General features: G+C 45.0%; 1 protein-coding gene across 11 annotated transcripts in view; it reads left to right on the top strand.

The window, feature by feature from the left end:
* Positions 1 to 17,960, top strand: part of LOC109398831 (protein AF-10) — a 66,134-nt gene that overhangs the window by 22,825 nt on the left and 25,349 nt on the right. For all 11 annotated transcript variants that reach the window (XM_062856454.1, XM_062856445.1, XM_062856446.1 and 8 more), the window contains exons 3-5: positions 928 to 1,124; positions 1,392 to 2,704; positions 2,774 to 2,879. In XM_062856454.1, the coding sequence (XP_062712438.1) occupies positions 928 to 1,124; positions 1,392 to 2,704; positions 2,774 to 2,879 (1,616 nt within the window). The remainder of the gene's footprint in view (positions 1 to 927; positions 1,125 to 1,391; positions 2,705 to 2,773; positions 2,880 to 17,960) is intronic.

Raw genomic sequence — 17,960 nt, forward strand, 5'->3', positions numbered from 1 at the left:
ATTATAGAAATCCTATGAGTAATTGGGTTTTTAAATTTAGAAAAATTCAATGATTTTATATTTTCAAACAAAAGAGCACCTCTAAGCCTCTATGATTTTTTCAGATTTTTAGAACTTTGTTTTGATACCTAAAATCAAATTCAAAAAGATTTATTCAAATCACCTTTTGACAGCTTGACAGCTCCGCCCAGTACAAAATGCGACGAGGGGTAATTCGACAAATCGCTCTCATACAAACTTCAAACTGATTTTCAAATAGGTTCCCGGGCACCAAAATTCATGAAAATTTGGATTTCGGCTCAGTTTTGCATGCCGATTCAGAATATGGCATTATCTCAACATCGCTAAAGAAGCCAATTGTTGGAGAAATATTCAAATAAATTCGTGTGGAATCCCGGTTTGAAAAGTCGGCGAAACATCCGGCAGGTACAAATTCCAACAGATAATCATGAAGAATACTTAGGAGGCATTGGTAAAAATGATTGATTGAAGCATTCCAATCAGACTGTAGAAAGGGAAACTCAAACGGGATTCATCCAAAAATTCTTCATGAAGGATTTCCCCAGGAACTCCCTCTGGAATTGTTTGTTTAATTCATCTTTCCAAAATTTTCCCCGTAGCTCCTGCAGGAATTCTTCGCCGAATTCTTCTTAATAAATCTTCCGTTATTCCTGCCTGACCACCTAGTTTTTTTCCCGGAGTTCCTTGAAGAATTAATCCAGGAGTTCCTCTGGAATTTGGTCTCGGAGTTTCTCCCGGGATTTATCTCAGTAATTTTCATGATTTCATTCGGAGTTGCCCATGTGCAGTTGTTTGTCCGGGGATAAATCATTTTTCTTGAATTTGGAGACCCTTTTTGTACGATAATAATAAAAAAATAAAATCAGCTCTAACCGTAAATTATAATGGTTCTATTCTTCTCCGCAGCATGCTACATTTGTCAGGAAATGGGGAAAGGTTCCCGATCGACGGCGGGCGCTTGCATGCAGTGCAACAAGTCAGGTTGCAAGCAGCAGTTCCACGTGACGTGCGCCCAGCAGCTGGGACTACTCTGCGAAGAAGCCGGCAACTACTTGGACAACGTCAAGTACTGCGGTTACTGCCAGCACCATTATAGTAAATTGGTAAGTGTTCAATCGTTCAGATGTTTGCTCATGTTTGCCCTCAGTTTGTAGAGTAACTGTTTAATTTCTTGTAATATGACTGCCGAGAACATTTCGATATTGTAGTCAGGCATTTAAATATGCTTGTTCATTAATATGCTTTTGTTATACACCCATGGTATATTTATCCGGTTTTGCTTAGATTTCTATTGAATTTGTTTCAGAAAAGAGCTAGCATGTTTCTTATTAGCCATTCAACTTATTATTGTTGTTTTTTCTTTCATGCAGAAAAAAGGCGGAAACGTTAAAACGATTCCACCGTACAAACCTATCAGCCATGAAACGAACTCTAGCGATGGGCCGTCGTCGCCGGAAAAGGAACTTGAACCTCCTCCGCCGCAGCAACATCCCGGTGGCAGTGGTGGTGGCTTGGGTGGCAGTGGAGGCAGCGGCATCAAATCCAACAATCGCCTCCCGGAACCGCAAGGAAATGCTTCTTCGGCATCTTCATCATCATCATCGTCTAAGCAAAGGAAGTCGTCAAGTGCGTCGAAGGGTTCGACCAGTTCTACTTCCACGTCCTCATCCTCCGCGACGGTCGTCAGTACGATCAGTGGAAGCAGCAGCGTAGTCAGTCAATCGGGCACCTCCGTAGGAACGACGGGAATCTCTAGTATAAGCTCTGGCAGCGCCAGCAGTAGTGCTCTGGGGGTTCCTGTCGGAAAAACGAGTTCGTCCTCTTCGAGCAGCAGCAGCAATAAGGATAAGGATAAATATAGCAAAAATGTAAATAAGGTATCCAGTACAAACAAAAGTCACGACAAAGAGCCATCCTCTTCCACGTCGTCGACTTCCTCGTCACAAAGGGACAAAAGCTCCAAGTCGTCTAAATCCAGTGGCGCCATTGGAAGTGCTGCGAATACTGGTAGCAGTACAGGTGGGCTGGTATCATCAGTTGGCAATGTGGCTAGTTCTAATACAACTCTGGGGGCAGCCTTCCCTAAAGACGCCGATTTTGCAACCCTTGCAGCAGCCAACGCATCCGTACCACCACTGTCCTCTAGCAGTTCAATTAAGCAACAGGATCCCGCGACCAGCAGACCCGAAAAAACACTAGCTCAAATTTCCTCGGCTGCTGCCTCCTCAGCTCGAACGTCATCTCTTTCGCCTGCGGACATTCCCACAACGCTCATCATCAAACCTCCTCACGATCATACGGGTAGCAATAAGGATCTCCTGTCGAAAGAAGCCATCGCCAAGTTCACCACGTCCAACTTTACCGAAACCATCGTCGTCAATTCGGATTCGGTTTTCGGAAGTACCACTACAAGCACCACCACTAGCAGTAACAGCAGTTCCGGAGGTGTACTAAATGCCGCAGTAGTATCAACGGCTAATATGCCGAACACTACCACCGGTTCTTCTGCGCCGGGACCGACTTCAGTGATCGAAACCGGAGCCGGTAATGTCGCCAACAAAGGCAACATTTCCACAGGCAGTTCGTATTCCGGCGGTGCTGGATCGACCATGGCCAAGAAACGGAAAGCTGATGCAAGATCTACTCCGACTTCGCTTTCCAATCTCGATATCGATATCAATCGGTAAGTACTGGGTAATTGAAAAACTGATAGGTCTAGCATGTTAATCGAATTATTTCTCTTCAATTCCAGTGACTTGATTAAGGATGTCGCGGTTTCGCTTGTGCCATTGCCACTAAACAAAAACGATAATATAGATCCTGCGGCATTGAGTGGCCTCGAGAAAAATATCAAAAAGGTAAGTTTACAGATTGTCATCACACAGTATGTGCTAGCTTCTTCTTTGTGGCTCGAGGTTCGCATTGGAACTTGGCCTCCTTCACTTCAACTTAGTGTTCTTTAAGCATTTTCACAGTTGTCACATAGGCGATGAACCTATTTTTACAAATGCCATTAGACAAGAGGTTCTTGATTTGACGATGTGTAGTGTAGGACTTTTAAAAATTTTAAAAATTTGACTAATTATGTGATTATTATAATAGGTATTAAAGGTATTAGAGCTGCAGCAGTGGCTAAATTTTGAGCGAAGTTGAGTAGTTTTTAAAAGTTATAGAATTTTTAAGGATAACTTTGCCTTTTATTGAACAAAATTTCAATACATATATCAATGAATAGTGGTTGAAATATTTTCAAACTTTTCTGAAAGAAGGGTAACAATTAACCCAATTAACCCAAACAAATTTACATATTAAATCTACAATTATTGTAGATTTAATATGTAAATTTGTTTGGGTTAATTTTTACTGCAGAAAATACGAAAAATCTGCTTATATAGTTGGCGATGTTTATAAATTTATCATATTTTGTACACTTTGATCACAATCTGCCAAACGGTTTCCACTACTAACAGTGCATAATTAAATGAAAAATGCATAGGACCATCTATCCATATGTAGTACAGTAGGTCCTGTATAAATATATTATCCAGGGTGGCCACCCAGTTGAGAATTTCGTGAAAACCGGGAAAAGTCGGGAATATATGCTCGTTAGTCACCGAGAATTTCCAATTAAGACTCGGATGACTTCTAAAATGTATACAATTTTCACTTGATTTTAGAAGAATGGTTTTCGTGATGATGTTCGATTTCAAAACTTTTTTTACTCCATTTAAAAGTGCAATCTCCGGAAGCGTACACCCTAAAACCGATCAGCACTAAAGTACCTACATAATTTCCAGACTATGTGTAACCTTTGCAGATTTACAAAATCGTCCACAAAATCGTGAAATTCGCAAAAAAAAATTGTACGGCAATCTAGCTAGGTTTGCTAGTGACTTTGGTAAACAAAAAGCTATTTACATTTCGCATCTAGAAGAGTGTACGAGCTGTTTTTGTAAATGTGTTACTGTTACACATTTTTGGTGTAGTCTGGAAATTATGCACTTATGACTACTAGGTCTTACACATTCTAGGTGCTGAGCGGTCTTAGCGTGTAAGTATGAGGTTCTGAGGAACATGCTGACAAAATATGTTGAAATAAATGTTATGCTGGGTCAATAGTGGTGTAACGATCAAAGCATAAAAAACTATAACATCTTCTGAAAAAAAAATAAATCAATTGATTTCAGCACGATCCTAAGTAACAGAACTAGCTGTATAACAGTTTCTTAAGCTAAAGTTGTTTTAAGAGTAGTTTATTCCACTCTTGTACAGCGAAAATGTTTGTTGGGATGTCCTATGATACAATCGCTAAGAGTATACTTGATAATACGGATTTTTCCCTGAGGGATTTCTTGAGGTTCGTCTCTGAGGAATTCGGATGTGATTCTGATATATTTGTTGATGTATTTCTTGGATGAACTGCTTCAAAAAATTCTTGATGTTATGCCAGAAGGAATTCATAATTAAAACTATAAAAACCTGGCTGAGTAGTTATGGCTATTATTGTTCTGAAAAATATGTAATCGTAAGTCGTAAAACATTTGGTTTATACTTCCAAATTTTCTGAGTCATTGCTGCAGGAACTCCTTAGTTTCTGTTATAATTCCTCAAAGCACGCTCAGTGGATTTCATAGACCAATTTCTAATATTTTTTTTTTAATTTCTGCTGTTTTCAGTTTTATGTTGTATGGTTCAAACTTTCAATTCTTTGAGTATTCAGCCTCCGCTCCGCATGAATTTTCGGTGAAACTCCTTAAGGTCATGAAGAAATCTTGGGTAATTTAGAGAATATGCTTTTATTTAAACTACTTATTAAGATTTTGGTCTTTTTTTTTAATCCATTTCCAAATAAATGATCTGTCTCTACTGAAATTCCAGAAAAAAAAAACAAATCTTGGATGATTTTCTTGAGAAATTCTAAAAAGTGCCAAATGAACCGAAATCTCTGACAATTTTATATTGTCACTGATTGAATAACCGAATGCTAGATGAACACCAGACAAAATTTAGGTTTTAATCGATCTCATAAATTTATCCTAGAATCGTAAAACAGCTTTAGAAATCTGCCTGACTTCCTGCAGTAACCATTTAATTCACTTTAAAATCCGCCATTGTTTCGTCAAACAATTTCGTTGGATGTCTTAAGAACGACCATAAAAAAATCCACTCGCATTTCGCCAGGAGCTGTAAGTGATTTTCATAGAAATTGTTTCTAAAATTCTTTCTAAAGCGACATAAGTTTGTCCCACACTTGAAAATAATGGGATTAACATCGTACACCACGAGTTTAGATATTTTTAGGCCTTGCATTGCGATTTTCGAACGGTAACTTCGAGTCGGTAAACACTGCAACTCTGGTGAAGCTCTATCATCAAACAGTTTCGACTTTGGGTTAGCAATAATTGATTATTCACGAGTTGAAAAGTACGCAACAAATTCAGCTTCCGTTTTGTCTGCAACAAAAAAAATCGAGATCATGTCATTATCTGTTACCAGTAGGGATAAAGAGTAATCGTCGCACCTTCTTTGTTGCTTGTTTTGTGCCTCTTTTGTCTGACAATTCTCTTCACTGTTCACGAGTAATCTTTACAGATGTTCCGTTAGTGCCCATTAGCTTCACAAATAACACTAGTTTACAGCATTTTTCAACTCGGTAAGCAGATGATCATTTTTGGTGTAGAATCATGCCCTGAGTTCGAAAACGCGAAGGAACAAAATTATAGTAGAGCGGATTTTTTTTCGACTTTCCATACAAGGTTGATAATTTGAAAACGATTTTTGTTCTATTTTTAAGCAAAGTCGCTCGCTTCTCCGTAATCAATGCTCCGATTGAGCTGATTTTTTTACTGTAACTTGCCTATATATAATATGTCAAATAAATGTTGAGAAAGAATATTTAAAATGTTTTTCTTTTCCTTTTGAAAAAAATACATTTCTTCATATATTTTTGGAAATTTTGCTAAAATTTAAAGAGATCGTCTCCAAAACTCGCCAATATCTTGAATTTCATCAATCTGACGCGAAACCTGCATCCAGATGATCAAATTGTATTATATTCAGCTTTCAATTTATGGAAAAAGATTTAAAATTGGTTGAACAAAACGCAAGATGTTTGAATTTTATTAAATTCTATATTTTAAAAAGTTGTAAAACTCGATATTGAGCTAAAACTCAAAAACTGTTCTACCTACTTAAAAATTTTTGAAGCACGGTTTCGAAATCAGCGCTAAATTATGCTTCAAAAATTTTGGTCGTTGACAGAAGTTCACGACTTTCGTTTTATTTTGTAAACTAGTGTAATTTTTCCAAGAATCTTATGGAAGAGACTGTTGTTCTAAGAAATCCTCCTTCAAGTTTTTTTTATCAATATTCCATAGATGATGCTAAGCGCGTGAAAGGTGACGCGCTCGTCATCAAGCCTGAACAGTCTAAGTACTCGGACTTCTTGAAGGCGATGCGCAGCGACGCCAAGCTCGTGGATCTGGGAGTCGAAGTGCGCAGTATTTGACGTATTCGTACAGGCGAAATGATCCTAGAGCACAAGCGCGACAAGGAACGCTAGGGCGCTGCCTGCAAAAGCCTGGTGGCAGAGGTCCTTGGCGAAGGGGTCGAGGTGAGGGCTCTTACAGCAGAGGCGACTCTGAAGATGAAGAAGATCAGGTCACTGAAGCGAACGAGCTCGCCACGGCACTGCGGCAACAGTGCAGGTGGGCACCACAGCCGTTCGGCTTCGGAATGGATCGGCAGGGACACGATTAGCCTTGGTACAGCTAAATACCTGTGGTGGACGTAAATAACTCCGTTAAAGTATGAAATATCAAGATGGTCAGTATACCATATGATCTTTCATGAGCCATGGCACCGTTTCCAGAAGAACTTCCAGAAACGAGTATTAGCCTGGTGGGTCGGAAGCGCTTTCACATAGTTTCAGGAATCCCGCAAGATTCCATCCTGGGTCCGGTGTTATGGAATGCTATGTACGACATGATGTTGAGGTTAGAGTTTCCGGTGAGAATGAAGATCGGCAACTTTGCTGACGACATTGCGCGTTGGAGGTCTACGCCCAAGTAACAGAAGTAGCTGAATAACAGCTTCTTAAGTTAACGTTTGCTTAACCCTCTAAAACCCAAATTTTTGATTTTGATCTAAATACCATTTTTTTGTCATATAAAATCGATTTAAACAGGTTTTGGAAGATGATTCTATTTAATTCTCGATTTCGTGAATTTCAGTTTTTGATTTTTCTAATTTTTATTTTTGAACATCCCCACACTTTTATATTTTTTCCTGGAAGCCTATTTGGGGTACGGATTTTTTTAGATGAAAATATTTTGAGATTTTATGATTATTGTTGAAATATTTTTATCTTTATGTTTTTTCATGGAAAATTTTATTTTCCGTGTAATTTTGAGGAAAATTATTTTAAAGTGTATTCGATTCCCTTAAACTATTAAACTAGGATAGAATGATTTAGGAAAAATTTAAATATGTTTATTGTAGCGATTCAGTTCAAAATAAACAATGACTTCTAAAAATTGACTAAAACATCAATTTTTCAATGATTTAAAAAAAATGTAAATACTCTTCAAAATACACCAAAATCTATTTTAAGATATACAAAACAGTCCGCAATACCAGCCACAAATATATAAATTTTGATTTTCCACGAAACAAAAATTACAAAAATGCTCAAACTATACCCCGTCTAAAGGCGGAGTTGGGTATTAGAGGGTTAAGGACAGACTTGTTAGAATCCCAACATGGCCGCCACAATGGCCGACTTTGGCACCTACTCACGATTTCGAGGGCACAAATCTCTTCGTAAACAAAACCAGCGCACCTGATCTTTTTATTTTAGACTTATTACAAGTGAGCAAGAACAGAATGATAGAATACTTTGTTGTGTGAAGCTTGCCTCTTGAGAATTGTGCGTTTGAAATTTTGATGCACTGTTAAAGCGGGATGTTAAGAAGTTTGTCCTTAAGAATAGTATATTCCACTCTTGTATTGCGCATTTCCCACCCCACTGGACCCCTTTCGCAGTTAGTATAAGTGCGGGATCGTGAATAAAACTGCGATTTTGTATCGAATCGTGTTGGTGTCTTCTGCGCACTTACCCAAGCAGCACACAAGTCACAAAGGAGTGTCGACAGCGCAGGTTTTTGGTTGGACACGAGTCATTTTCAAGTTATTTTGCCTTTGAGTTAGAATAACATGAACGTAACTGTAGTTGTTCAGAAGTATAAAAGCATTCTGCTGATTTACCAATTAGTTGGAGATTTCGCCGCTAGGTGGCGCTTGTTATCAAGTGAAGTTTTAGACTTTTCTATCTCGCGATCCAAAGCAGATAGAAAAGTGCCGTCTTCGGCAAAGTTGTTCAGAAGAATAAGAGCATTCTGTTGATTTACCAATTAGTTGGAGATTTCGCCGCTAGGTGGCGCTAGTTATCAAGTGAAGTTTTGGACGTCTCTAACTCGTGATCCAAAGCAGATAGAAATGTGCCGTCTTCGGTAAAGTTGTTCAGAAGTATAAAAGCATTCTGTTGATTTATCAATTAGTTGGAAATTTCGCCGCTAGGTCGCGCTGGTTAACAAGTTAAGTTTTAGACTTCTTCAACTCGTGATCCAAAGCAGATAGAAAAGTTTTTCGGAAGTATAAGAGCATTCTGTTGATTTACCAATTAGATAGTGTTCGAGCGCGAACTATGCCTGGACCGAAGGACTTTCTTCACTGCCGAAGCAGCTGGTGAAAAGTGCACTAAAGTGCAGTAAACACTCGCGATATCACTGACCGGGGGCTTGGGTCGCCACAAGCCCTTTGTGTCCAGTACTTCTTCAAACACTGGCCGTCAAAGCTCTTCGACCCTTTCACTAGGGCCCGAATGATGCTCACGACACTTGAACCGCCTAAGTCCCTTGGTAACCGGGCACTTAGGAAATTTGTCTTCTCATTCGCTTCACCACTGCAACCACAAAACGTCTAAGTGCCGTGGTAACCGACCACTTAGCACAATTTGACTCGCACGGTTCACTACCGCAATATCGACAACGGCAAAGTCCCTTGGTAACGGGGACTTGCGAATTTATTGCTCTGACGGTGATAGAGCGATGACAAAGAACGACGACCGCGCGTGTGTTTTGTATTGCTTGTTATTTTGTACTAATCTATATACAACTAGCTGTACCCGGCAAACTTTGTCTTGCCTACTGCGTTTTTTGACGTTTTAAGTTTCTAGCCAAGGCCAAATCCCCGGTCCCCGGTATGGAAGGTCGATTTTCAAAAACTATCATTTTTTCCATGTTTTATGCCTCATAAACCATCCTTGGGTGAAAACTAACAGAACAAAACTAAGACGACCAAAATTGGACCTTCCGTTCGCAAGTTATGCGCGGTCCCACGTATGCCACTGCATTTTTATATATATAGATATGTACAAGAGGTTGGTGATTGTTTCTCTACCTAAACGATTGTCCACAGAAGGTGGACAGTGGCTAGCGTGCGCAGGCGCGCTCTGCTCAGATTTTGTCTCTCAGAGATATTGTTGGATGAATAGGGTTACAAATCGGTATTTGCGAATTCAATTTAACTTAAACTAATTTTGTTAGTTGGATGGGCCCGGCTCCAACATTCCGGCCACCTTGGAACACGGAGGTGTTCCAAAAATTCACGTTGGACGAATTCAAGTTGGATATTGTAGACTGGACTGGACATCGGGACTGGCGCCGGTGATCGCTCCGTTGTAGATCCTCGCAACAAACCGGGAACAAAAAAGAAAGACCAGGTAGATCGAACGATTCAGCATAGGGTTATTGGAACCGCAATTACCTGTGCTAAGCGCAGGTGCGCTTCGAGCAAGTTCTCCCTTGCGGGTTGCTTTACCTGGAACAGTTTATAGGCTTGGATCTGGTGACGGCAGTAGGGCGATCTTCGCAACCGCACGAACGATGTCCTTTCCCGGTGCAGTCCGTAGTGTCACTACTCGGACGACACCATCCTTGCCCGGATGTAGCTTGATAATCCTTCCGAGCGGCCAGCTGGCAGGAGGGACATTGTCGTCCTTGATGACGACGATGCGGTCGACCTCAACGGCGACCGGAGGATTGCAGCCCTTGGTAGCTCGGGACTGCAGCTGCTGAAGATATTCCGGGTACCAGCGAGCCCAGATGTTCTGCAGGTGCTTCTGGACAAGCTCGTACGATTCCAGACGGTTATCGGGAATTTCACGTAGGTCAACTTCGGGTACCGCTTGCAGGTTAGACCCGACGAGAAAGTGTCCTGGTGTTAAGACCTCCAGATCCGACGGCTCACTCGGCATCGGCGTCAGCGGACGGGAGTTCAGGCACATCTCGACCTGGGCCAAAAGAGTTACCATCGGCTCGTAGGCGATGCTGCTGTTGCCGACAATCTTGAGCAGGTGCTTCTTCGCTGACTTGACGGCGGCCTCCCACAGGCCTCCGAAGTGTGGCGCTCTCGGCGGGATGAATTTCCACCGAATCTCATTCTCGGAGCACCAATTGAAGATCCTGTCTCGGTCGGCATTGTCCACCTTCAGCATTTGGTAGACGCGGTTGAGTGCGTGAGACGCACCCTTGAACGTCGTCGCATTGTCCGAGTGCAGCTCGGCGATTCTTCCTCTGCGGGCGACGACACGACGAAGTGCTGCTAGAAATGCAGCTGTGGTAAGATCGCTCACAAGCTCGATGTGTACGGCCCTTGTCGCAAAACAGACGAAGACCGCTACGTAGGCTTTCGTTGGTGCACGATTGCGGACGGTTGGCTTGATGAAGAACGGTCCACAATAGTTGACGCCGCAGACGGAAAAAGGTCGAGTTGGTGAGACTCGGGATGCCGGTAGATCTGCTGTGCTCTGCTGGACTAGTGTGGGCTTGCTACGAAAGCAAGTGTGGCAATGGTGAAAGACGGATTTTGTTAAGTTTCTGCCGCCGAGAATCCAATATTTCTGGCGCAGCGTGGCTAGCAGGAGTTGAGGGCCTGCGTGCAGTAGCTTTAAGTGAAAGAAACTAGCCAGCAGAGTCGACAGCGGATGTTTGGCAGAAATCACGATGGGGTGCTTGACAAAGTCGGAGAGGGCGGCGTTGCGCAGCCGGCCACCGACACGAATAAGGCCGTTCTGATCGACGAACGGTTTCAGCCATTTCAACGCTGACGATTTGGTGACTCTTTCCCCGCTGGCCAGATCCGAAAGTTCTTCAGCGAACGACTGACGTTGTGCGAGACGACAGAGGTGCACCTCCGCGGTTTGTAGTTCTTCGGAGGTAAGTGGAGCGATTGTCCCATCGTTGAGGGTGAGCTGATTGAACTTGTCCGGATCGGTGCGGCGTAACGTGGCGCGTTCTTGCAAAGATCGACGATATCGCAAGCAGAACGCAGTGACACGACGAAGCTTAGAGAAGCTGGAGAAACGGGCGAACAGCTCGTCGTGGAAACCGCTTTGAATGACGCCCATCGAAACTACCGGGACCTTCCGCATCTCTTCGGTGGAAGCTTGCGCGTCTTCATCGACCGGGAGGAGATTCGGCCAGTTCGCCGGAGGGAGTGTCAACCAGTCAGGGCCGTTCCACCAACGCTTGCACTGTAGAATGTCGATTGGATTCAATCCCCGTGAGATATCGTCTGCTGGGTTGTCGATGCCAGGAACATGTTTCCAGCGACTCACGGCGACTGCATGCTGGATTTGTGACACTCGATTGGCTACGAATGCCTTCCAACGGCTAGGTGGTGACCGTAACCAGTGGAGAACCGTGGTGGAGTCCGTCAAGAAGTAAGCTGGAGCTGGTATCTTCAGGGCGGCCAACACTTTCTGGAACAGCTGCGTAGACAGTCGCGCTGCACATAGTTCCAGCCGGGCGATGGAATGACGGCTAGATAGTGGAGCTACCTTTGACTTCGCAGTTAGCAGCTGCACTGACACACCATCTCTTGTTTCAGCTCGTACGTAGCAGCAGGAGCCATACGCTTCCTTGGAGGCGTCGGAGAAGAAATGGAGCTGGAGGTTGATGACATTCGAAAGAGATGCGAATCGTGGAATTCGAACCTCGCCTAGCATGTGTAGCGTGGAGTGGAATTCTTTCCATTCCTGTTGAAGCTTGATCGGAAGCGGTGAATCCCATTCGCAAGTTTCTCCGTTGTGTTTCAGCGCCCACAAACGCTGCATGAAGAGTTTCGCAACTACGATGGTAGGACCCACGAGACCGAGTGGGTCGAAGATTTGGGCGATGTATGACATCACTTTCCGCTTTGTCAGTACCGCAGCCGGTGGTGGCAGTTGGACCTTGAACCGTAATGTGTCGGTTCTCGGTTCCCACACAAGACCCAGAGTGGAAACGGCCTGCTCGTCCTGGAGATCGTGCAGTGGTTGTAGGGCCAGGTCTTCCGTTGGAACACCGGCGAGAACTTCCGGAACGTTCGACGCCCACTTCTTGATTGGGAAGCCAGCAGTGTTGAGCATAGACGTCACTTGTTCCCGCACTTGAATGGCTGATTCCACGTCGTCAGCCCCAGACAGCAGGTCATCGACGTAGCAGTCGTGAATCACTGGGTCTACAGCAGCTGGATACAGATGTCCATTATCGTGAGCTATCTGCTGCAGAGTTCTCGTGGCGAGATACGGGGCAGAGGCAGTACCGTAGGTCACTGTCTGCAATTCGTAGGTGGATATTGGATCGCTGGGGTTCTCACGGAAACGGATTCGTAGAAATCTGCGATCCTCGGGGAAGTGTAGCATCTGCCGATACATTTTCTCTACGTCGGCAACGAGAGCAATGCGGCGAATGCGGAAACGCAGAATAAGTGAATACAGGTCTTCCTGTACAACTGGGCCGACCAAAAGCGTGTCGTTCAGCGAATATCCGGACGACGTCTTGCACGAAGCGTCAAAAACGACCCTGACCTTCGTTGTCGTGCTAGACTCTTTGAAGACGGCATGGTGTGGAATGTAGCAATGGGGTTGACCATCATCTACCGGTTCTTCGAGCTTCTTCATGTGTCCAAGCTGGAGGTATTCGTCCATGAAGCGGTGGTACGCGTCCTTGGTAGCAGGATCACGTTCGAGACGCCGCTCGACACTCAGAAGACGGCGATCTGCGATTTCCTTGGAGCTTCCTAGGACAGCCATTGGATTGTCGGTTCGAGGAAGACTGACGATATACCTCCCTGATGGATCACGAGTTGTAGTTGCTGCGTAGTGCTCTTCACACCGGTTCTCTTCCACCGACCGCGCAGGACCGTCGGAAATGTCCTCGATTTCCCAGAAACGTTGGAGGGTGGCTTCTAGGGGATCATCTTTCGTAGAAAGGTTACAGATCCGAGGGATACAGTTGTATTGGCTTGATGCGGTCCCAGCGGCGGCCCATCCGAATGGCGTTTCAGTCAGCCATGGAAGTCCGTCTCCTAATGGAATCTTCCGACCACTATGGAGCTCCCAGAAGGCTTCACTTCCGATGACAAGATCTATCCTTCCTGGGACGTGGAATTGGGGGTCCGCTAGGGCAACCTTCGGGATATTCCACGACGAAATGTTGATCGGGATGGTCGGCAGCTGTGCCGAAGGATTCTTGAGGATGAGAAACTCCAACTTCGTCGAAAACTCCTGTGTTCTCGATTGGATTGTGGCGGTTATTGCACTTTTCACGTTCTGCGTGGAGAGACCGATACCTGCTATGGATATGTCCACCTTCGACCGGGGGTTGAGGAGTATCTTCGCTAATGGCTTCGAAATGAAGTTGGACATGGAGGCCGAGTCCAACAAGGCCCTCGCCTGGTGCTCATTGCCGTGGTCATCGATCACGTTGAGGACAACCGTTTCCAACAAAACCGTGTTGCATGCAGTTTGGGCTGCCATGCTGACTTGGGGAGGAGCGGAGCTCTGGGATTCCACACTTGTGGATGGAGACGGTTGCTGAGTAGAGGTTGATGATGACACGGAGGAACTCGGCGACGTCGATAGAGCAGGATCGTGCAGTAACGAGTGATGTTTCTCACGACACGTGCGACAAGTGAACTTCGACGAACACTTCTTTGATTGATGCCCGCTGCCCAAACAATTCCAGCACAACCGCTTCTGCGTTACGAGCTCTCGGCGAAGGCGTACATCCTTCCCAAGGAAGATGGGACAGTTGCGTAGAACGTGATTGTCGGGGCAAGACAGGGGACATGTTGGCGTTGTATTGGAGGATGCAGCGGCGCTGGCTGCGAACTTGATTTTGGCGGACTTCGGGGTGGTCCCGGCCACCTTTGACGGCGGTGCCGGCTGCTGATGATGCTCGTAGCCGACGGAATTCAGCACTCGCACACGTTGGTAGAGGAACTCCACCAGCTCGTCGTATTTGACATCATCCTGCGTACTTGTCTTCTCCTCCCAGGCTCGCAAAGTGGTTTGGTCCAGCTTGTACGACAGAATATTCACCAACGGCGTATCCCAATGCTCCACGGGTTCGTTTAGTTTGGCCAGGGCCCGTACATGGCGCTGGAAATCGTCGACCAGGCTGTGGAGGCGTTTAGCAGATTCCTGCTTCACCGTTGGCAAATCGTAGAGTGCCCGGAACAGTTGACGCTTGAGAAACCGACGGTTGTCGTATCTCTTTAGCAGAGCGTCCCAAGTGCAAGCGTAATTGTCAGCTTCGATTTCGACGGATTCGAAGGGTTTCTTCGCTTCCCCTTCGAGTGACTGCAACAGATATTGCAGTTTGGCGACTGTTGGTATGTCCGCATTGGAGTGGACCATGGACGAGAATGTGTCCCGAAACGACAACCAACGTGAAAAATCGCCATTGAAACGTGGCAGGTCGATCTGCGGTAAGCGGAGGTGGAAGGGGGCTGGTTGTGCGACGAAGGACGAGTTCAGCTGTGCTGGGGCAGCATCGGTGGGGCGTTTAGACAGCAAATACCCCTTCGCTGCGCAATATCGATGCTCGAAATCCACTCTTTCCGTCAGATGTGCCTCCAGATTCTCCGGATCCAGCCGCTCGATGGTATCTTGCACATCCGAAAAGGCAACATTCACTCGGTCTAGGGTTTCGATTCTCACTTGCACTTGACACCTGTCCCGCACTGCTTCGAAGTCTCTGACGAACTTCTCAACAGCGTCTCGAATGGCGGTTAACGACTGCCGCTGGACCAATTTGTCCGTAAGGATTTTGTCGTCCTTCGGAGCCATTGCTGGCGAGCACACGAACGAAAAACGTACGGAAACGGTAGCAAATCGAAAACGGATCTCCTTCCCGACGCGAGCTACTCGTTTCTTCGCGAAACCGAACCGGCGAGGCGCAAATACACTAATCGAACTATCAAATCCTTCCCGTCACGATGTATTGGCCTTCGCGGCGAAAATTTCGACGGGAAAGGGATGTTTAATCGAACGAATGCTCCTTCCCGTCGCGAACAAACCCAATCCTACGCGGAACGCAATCAAGGGCGCGAACGGATTCCACTTGAGTTGCGCACCGTCTCCCACCAATTGCCACAATGACTTGAAAAAATGCGAAAAAGTCACCCAACTTTCATCAACCAATTGAAACAAAGTTCAAAGTGGTTGGAATTATCTTTCACTAAATTTCTTAAATGCTACTGCAAGCCACATGCATAGAAAATGGAAAGAACTCACCGGATTCGTTGGTTCGATGGTCGTTCCAACCCCAGCGGCGGTCTGTGTGCCACCACCAATGGAAAAAGTATGGCGCAGCAGCGGCGGGGGAACGGGGTAACTTCACCAGCGTCGAAAATGGCTTCGATGACGATGGCAATCGTGGAGGTCAATCACCTTCCTGGATGACCACGAGTCACAAGATGGCCACGATATATTCTCCACACAACACAGAGTAGTATCCGCCTTGATACTCTCCCAAGCGCAGAGGTTCCACTAACACGAAATTTCACCCACCGGCGGCGGGGCTTTTCGCACTACAGTTTGATTGCACGGGCTAATTAATTAGCTATCACCGTGCGACACACGCGCGCGCGACTTGTTAGTTCCACTCACTGTCCTGAGGTGTACCCGCCTTGGTACAGCCTCCAAGCGCAATGGCGCTTTTGTGCCAATGTACAATGGCACCGCACAATTGACCAACGTGGTCAGTAATTTGGTCTTTTACCGGCACTTTCACACACTTTTCGACCGCGGTATGGCCTTCGAATCCGGCTCGAAGGACCAAAAATGTTCGAGCGCGAACTATGCCTGGACCGAAGGACTTTCTTCACTGCCGAAGCAGCTGGTGAAAAGTGCACTAAAGTGCAGTAAACACTCGCGATATCACTGACCGGGGGCTTGGGTCGCCACAAGCCCTTTGTGTCCAGTACTTCTTCAAACACTGGCCGTCAAAGCTCTTCGACCCTTTCACTAGGGCCCGAATGATGCTCACGACACTTGAACCGCCTAAGTCCCTTGGTAACCGGGCACTTAGGAAATTTGTCTTCTCATTCGCTTCACCACTGCAACCACAAAACGTCTAAGTGCCGTGGTAACCGACCACTTAGCACAATTTGACTCGCACGGTTCACTACCGCAATATCGACAACGGCAAAGTCCCTTGGTAACGGGGACTTGCGAATTTATTGCTCTGACGGTGATAGAGCGATGACAAAGAACGACGACCGCGCGTGTGTTTTGTATTGCTTGTTATTTTGTACTAATCTATATACAATATGTACAAGAGGTTGGTGATTGTTTCTCTACCTAAACGATTGTCCACAGAAGGTGGACAGTGGCTAGCGTGCGCAGGCGCGCTCTGCTCAGATTTTGTCTCTCAGAGATATTGTTGGATGAATAGGGTTACAAATCGGTATTTGCGAATTCAATTTAACTTAAACTAATTTTGTTAGTTGGATGGGCCCGGCTCCAACAGATAGAAATTCCGCCGCTAGGTGGCGCTATTTAACAAGTAGAATTTGAGACTTTTCTATCTCGCGATCCAACCTATAATTTAAAAGACTCAGACACGTTTAATGCTTCCAGTGAGCTATGCGCTTTTTAACCGTTATGTGTCCGACAAATTTTTTGTTTTTTTTTTCTACACCGTGATTTTTAAATGGGCGCTGGGTACCCGGGTACCCTGTCGGACACATAAGGGTTAAAGGATGCATACAGTTATTTTTGCAACTAAATATTTTGGTTACCAATTTCTTGAAAATTTGGTTCACCCTAATTTTCATGCACATTGTGAAGACAGCCTTATTTTAAGGAATTACGAGCGAACAGTTTTTGGGTGGATGTGACAGAATCAGATGGCCAGTGTTGGCAGCACCAACATGATTTCACATGGTATCGGTATGCGTGATAATGTTCGCGCCATCGTACAAATAACGTTCCAGTTCCACTTGTGAATACAGTTAGTTGGTTTTCTTTACATGCTTCTTCTTCTTCTTTTTATGGCTCTACGTTCCCACTGGAACTTGGCCTGCCTCTCTTCAACTTAGTGTTCTTTGAGCACTTCCACAGTTATTTATTGAAGGACTTTCTTTGCCTGCCATTGCATGAATTTGTATATTGTGAGGCAAGCACAGCACTATCCCCAGGGAGTCGAGAAAATTATCCCGACCGGAACGGGAATCAAACCCACCTTCCCCGGTTTGGCGATCCATAGCCTCAACCACTAGGGTAACTGGAGACCCCATTTGCATGCACGTAAGCAGTTCTCATGCCATAGTAGGCTGGGAGTAAAAACGAGCTTTTGTTTTTTGGTTTTGGTACTCGTGATTTGTCCACGCGCAGAAGTCGAAAAAAGCTATTTCAATCACCGTGTGAGTATCCCGGTGAAAATCGATTTTTTGGGATTTTTCATGTTTACATTTCTTAATGGTGTAGTAACCAACACGCATACGAAATTTTACATAGTGATCCGATCTGGAATTTGGTAATTGACCGATGAGAAACATGCTCATGAACAGGAAAAATGGACGATATTCAAGACTTCCTTGCGTGGCGT

This window comes from Aedes albopictus, chromosome 3 (genome assembly GCF_035046485.1).
Source record: "Aedes albopictus strain Foshan chromosome 3, AalbF5, whole genome shotgun sequence".
NCBI classification, from domain to species: domain Eukaryota; kingdom Metazoa; phylum Arthropoda; class Insecta; order Diptera; family Culicidae; genus Aedes; species Aedes albopictus.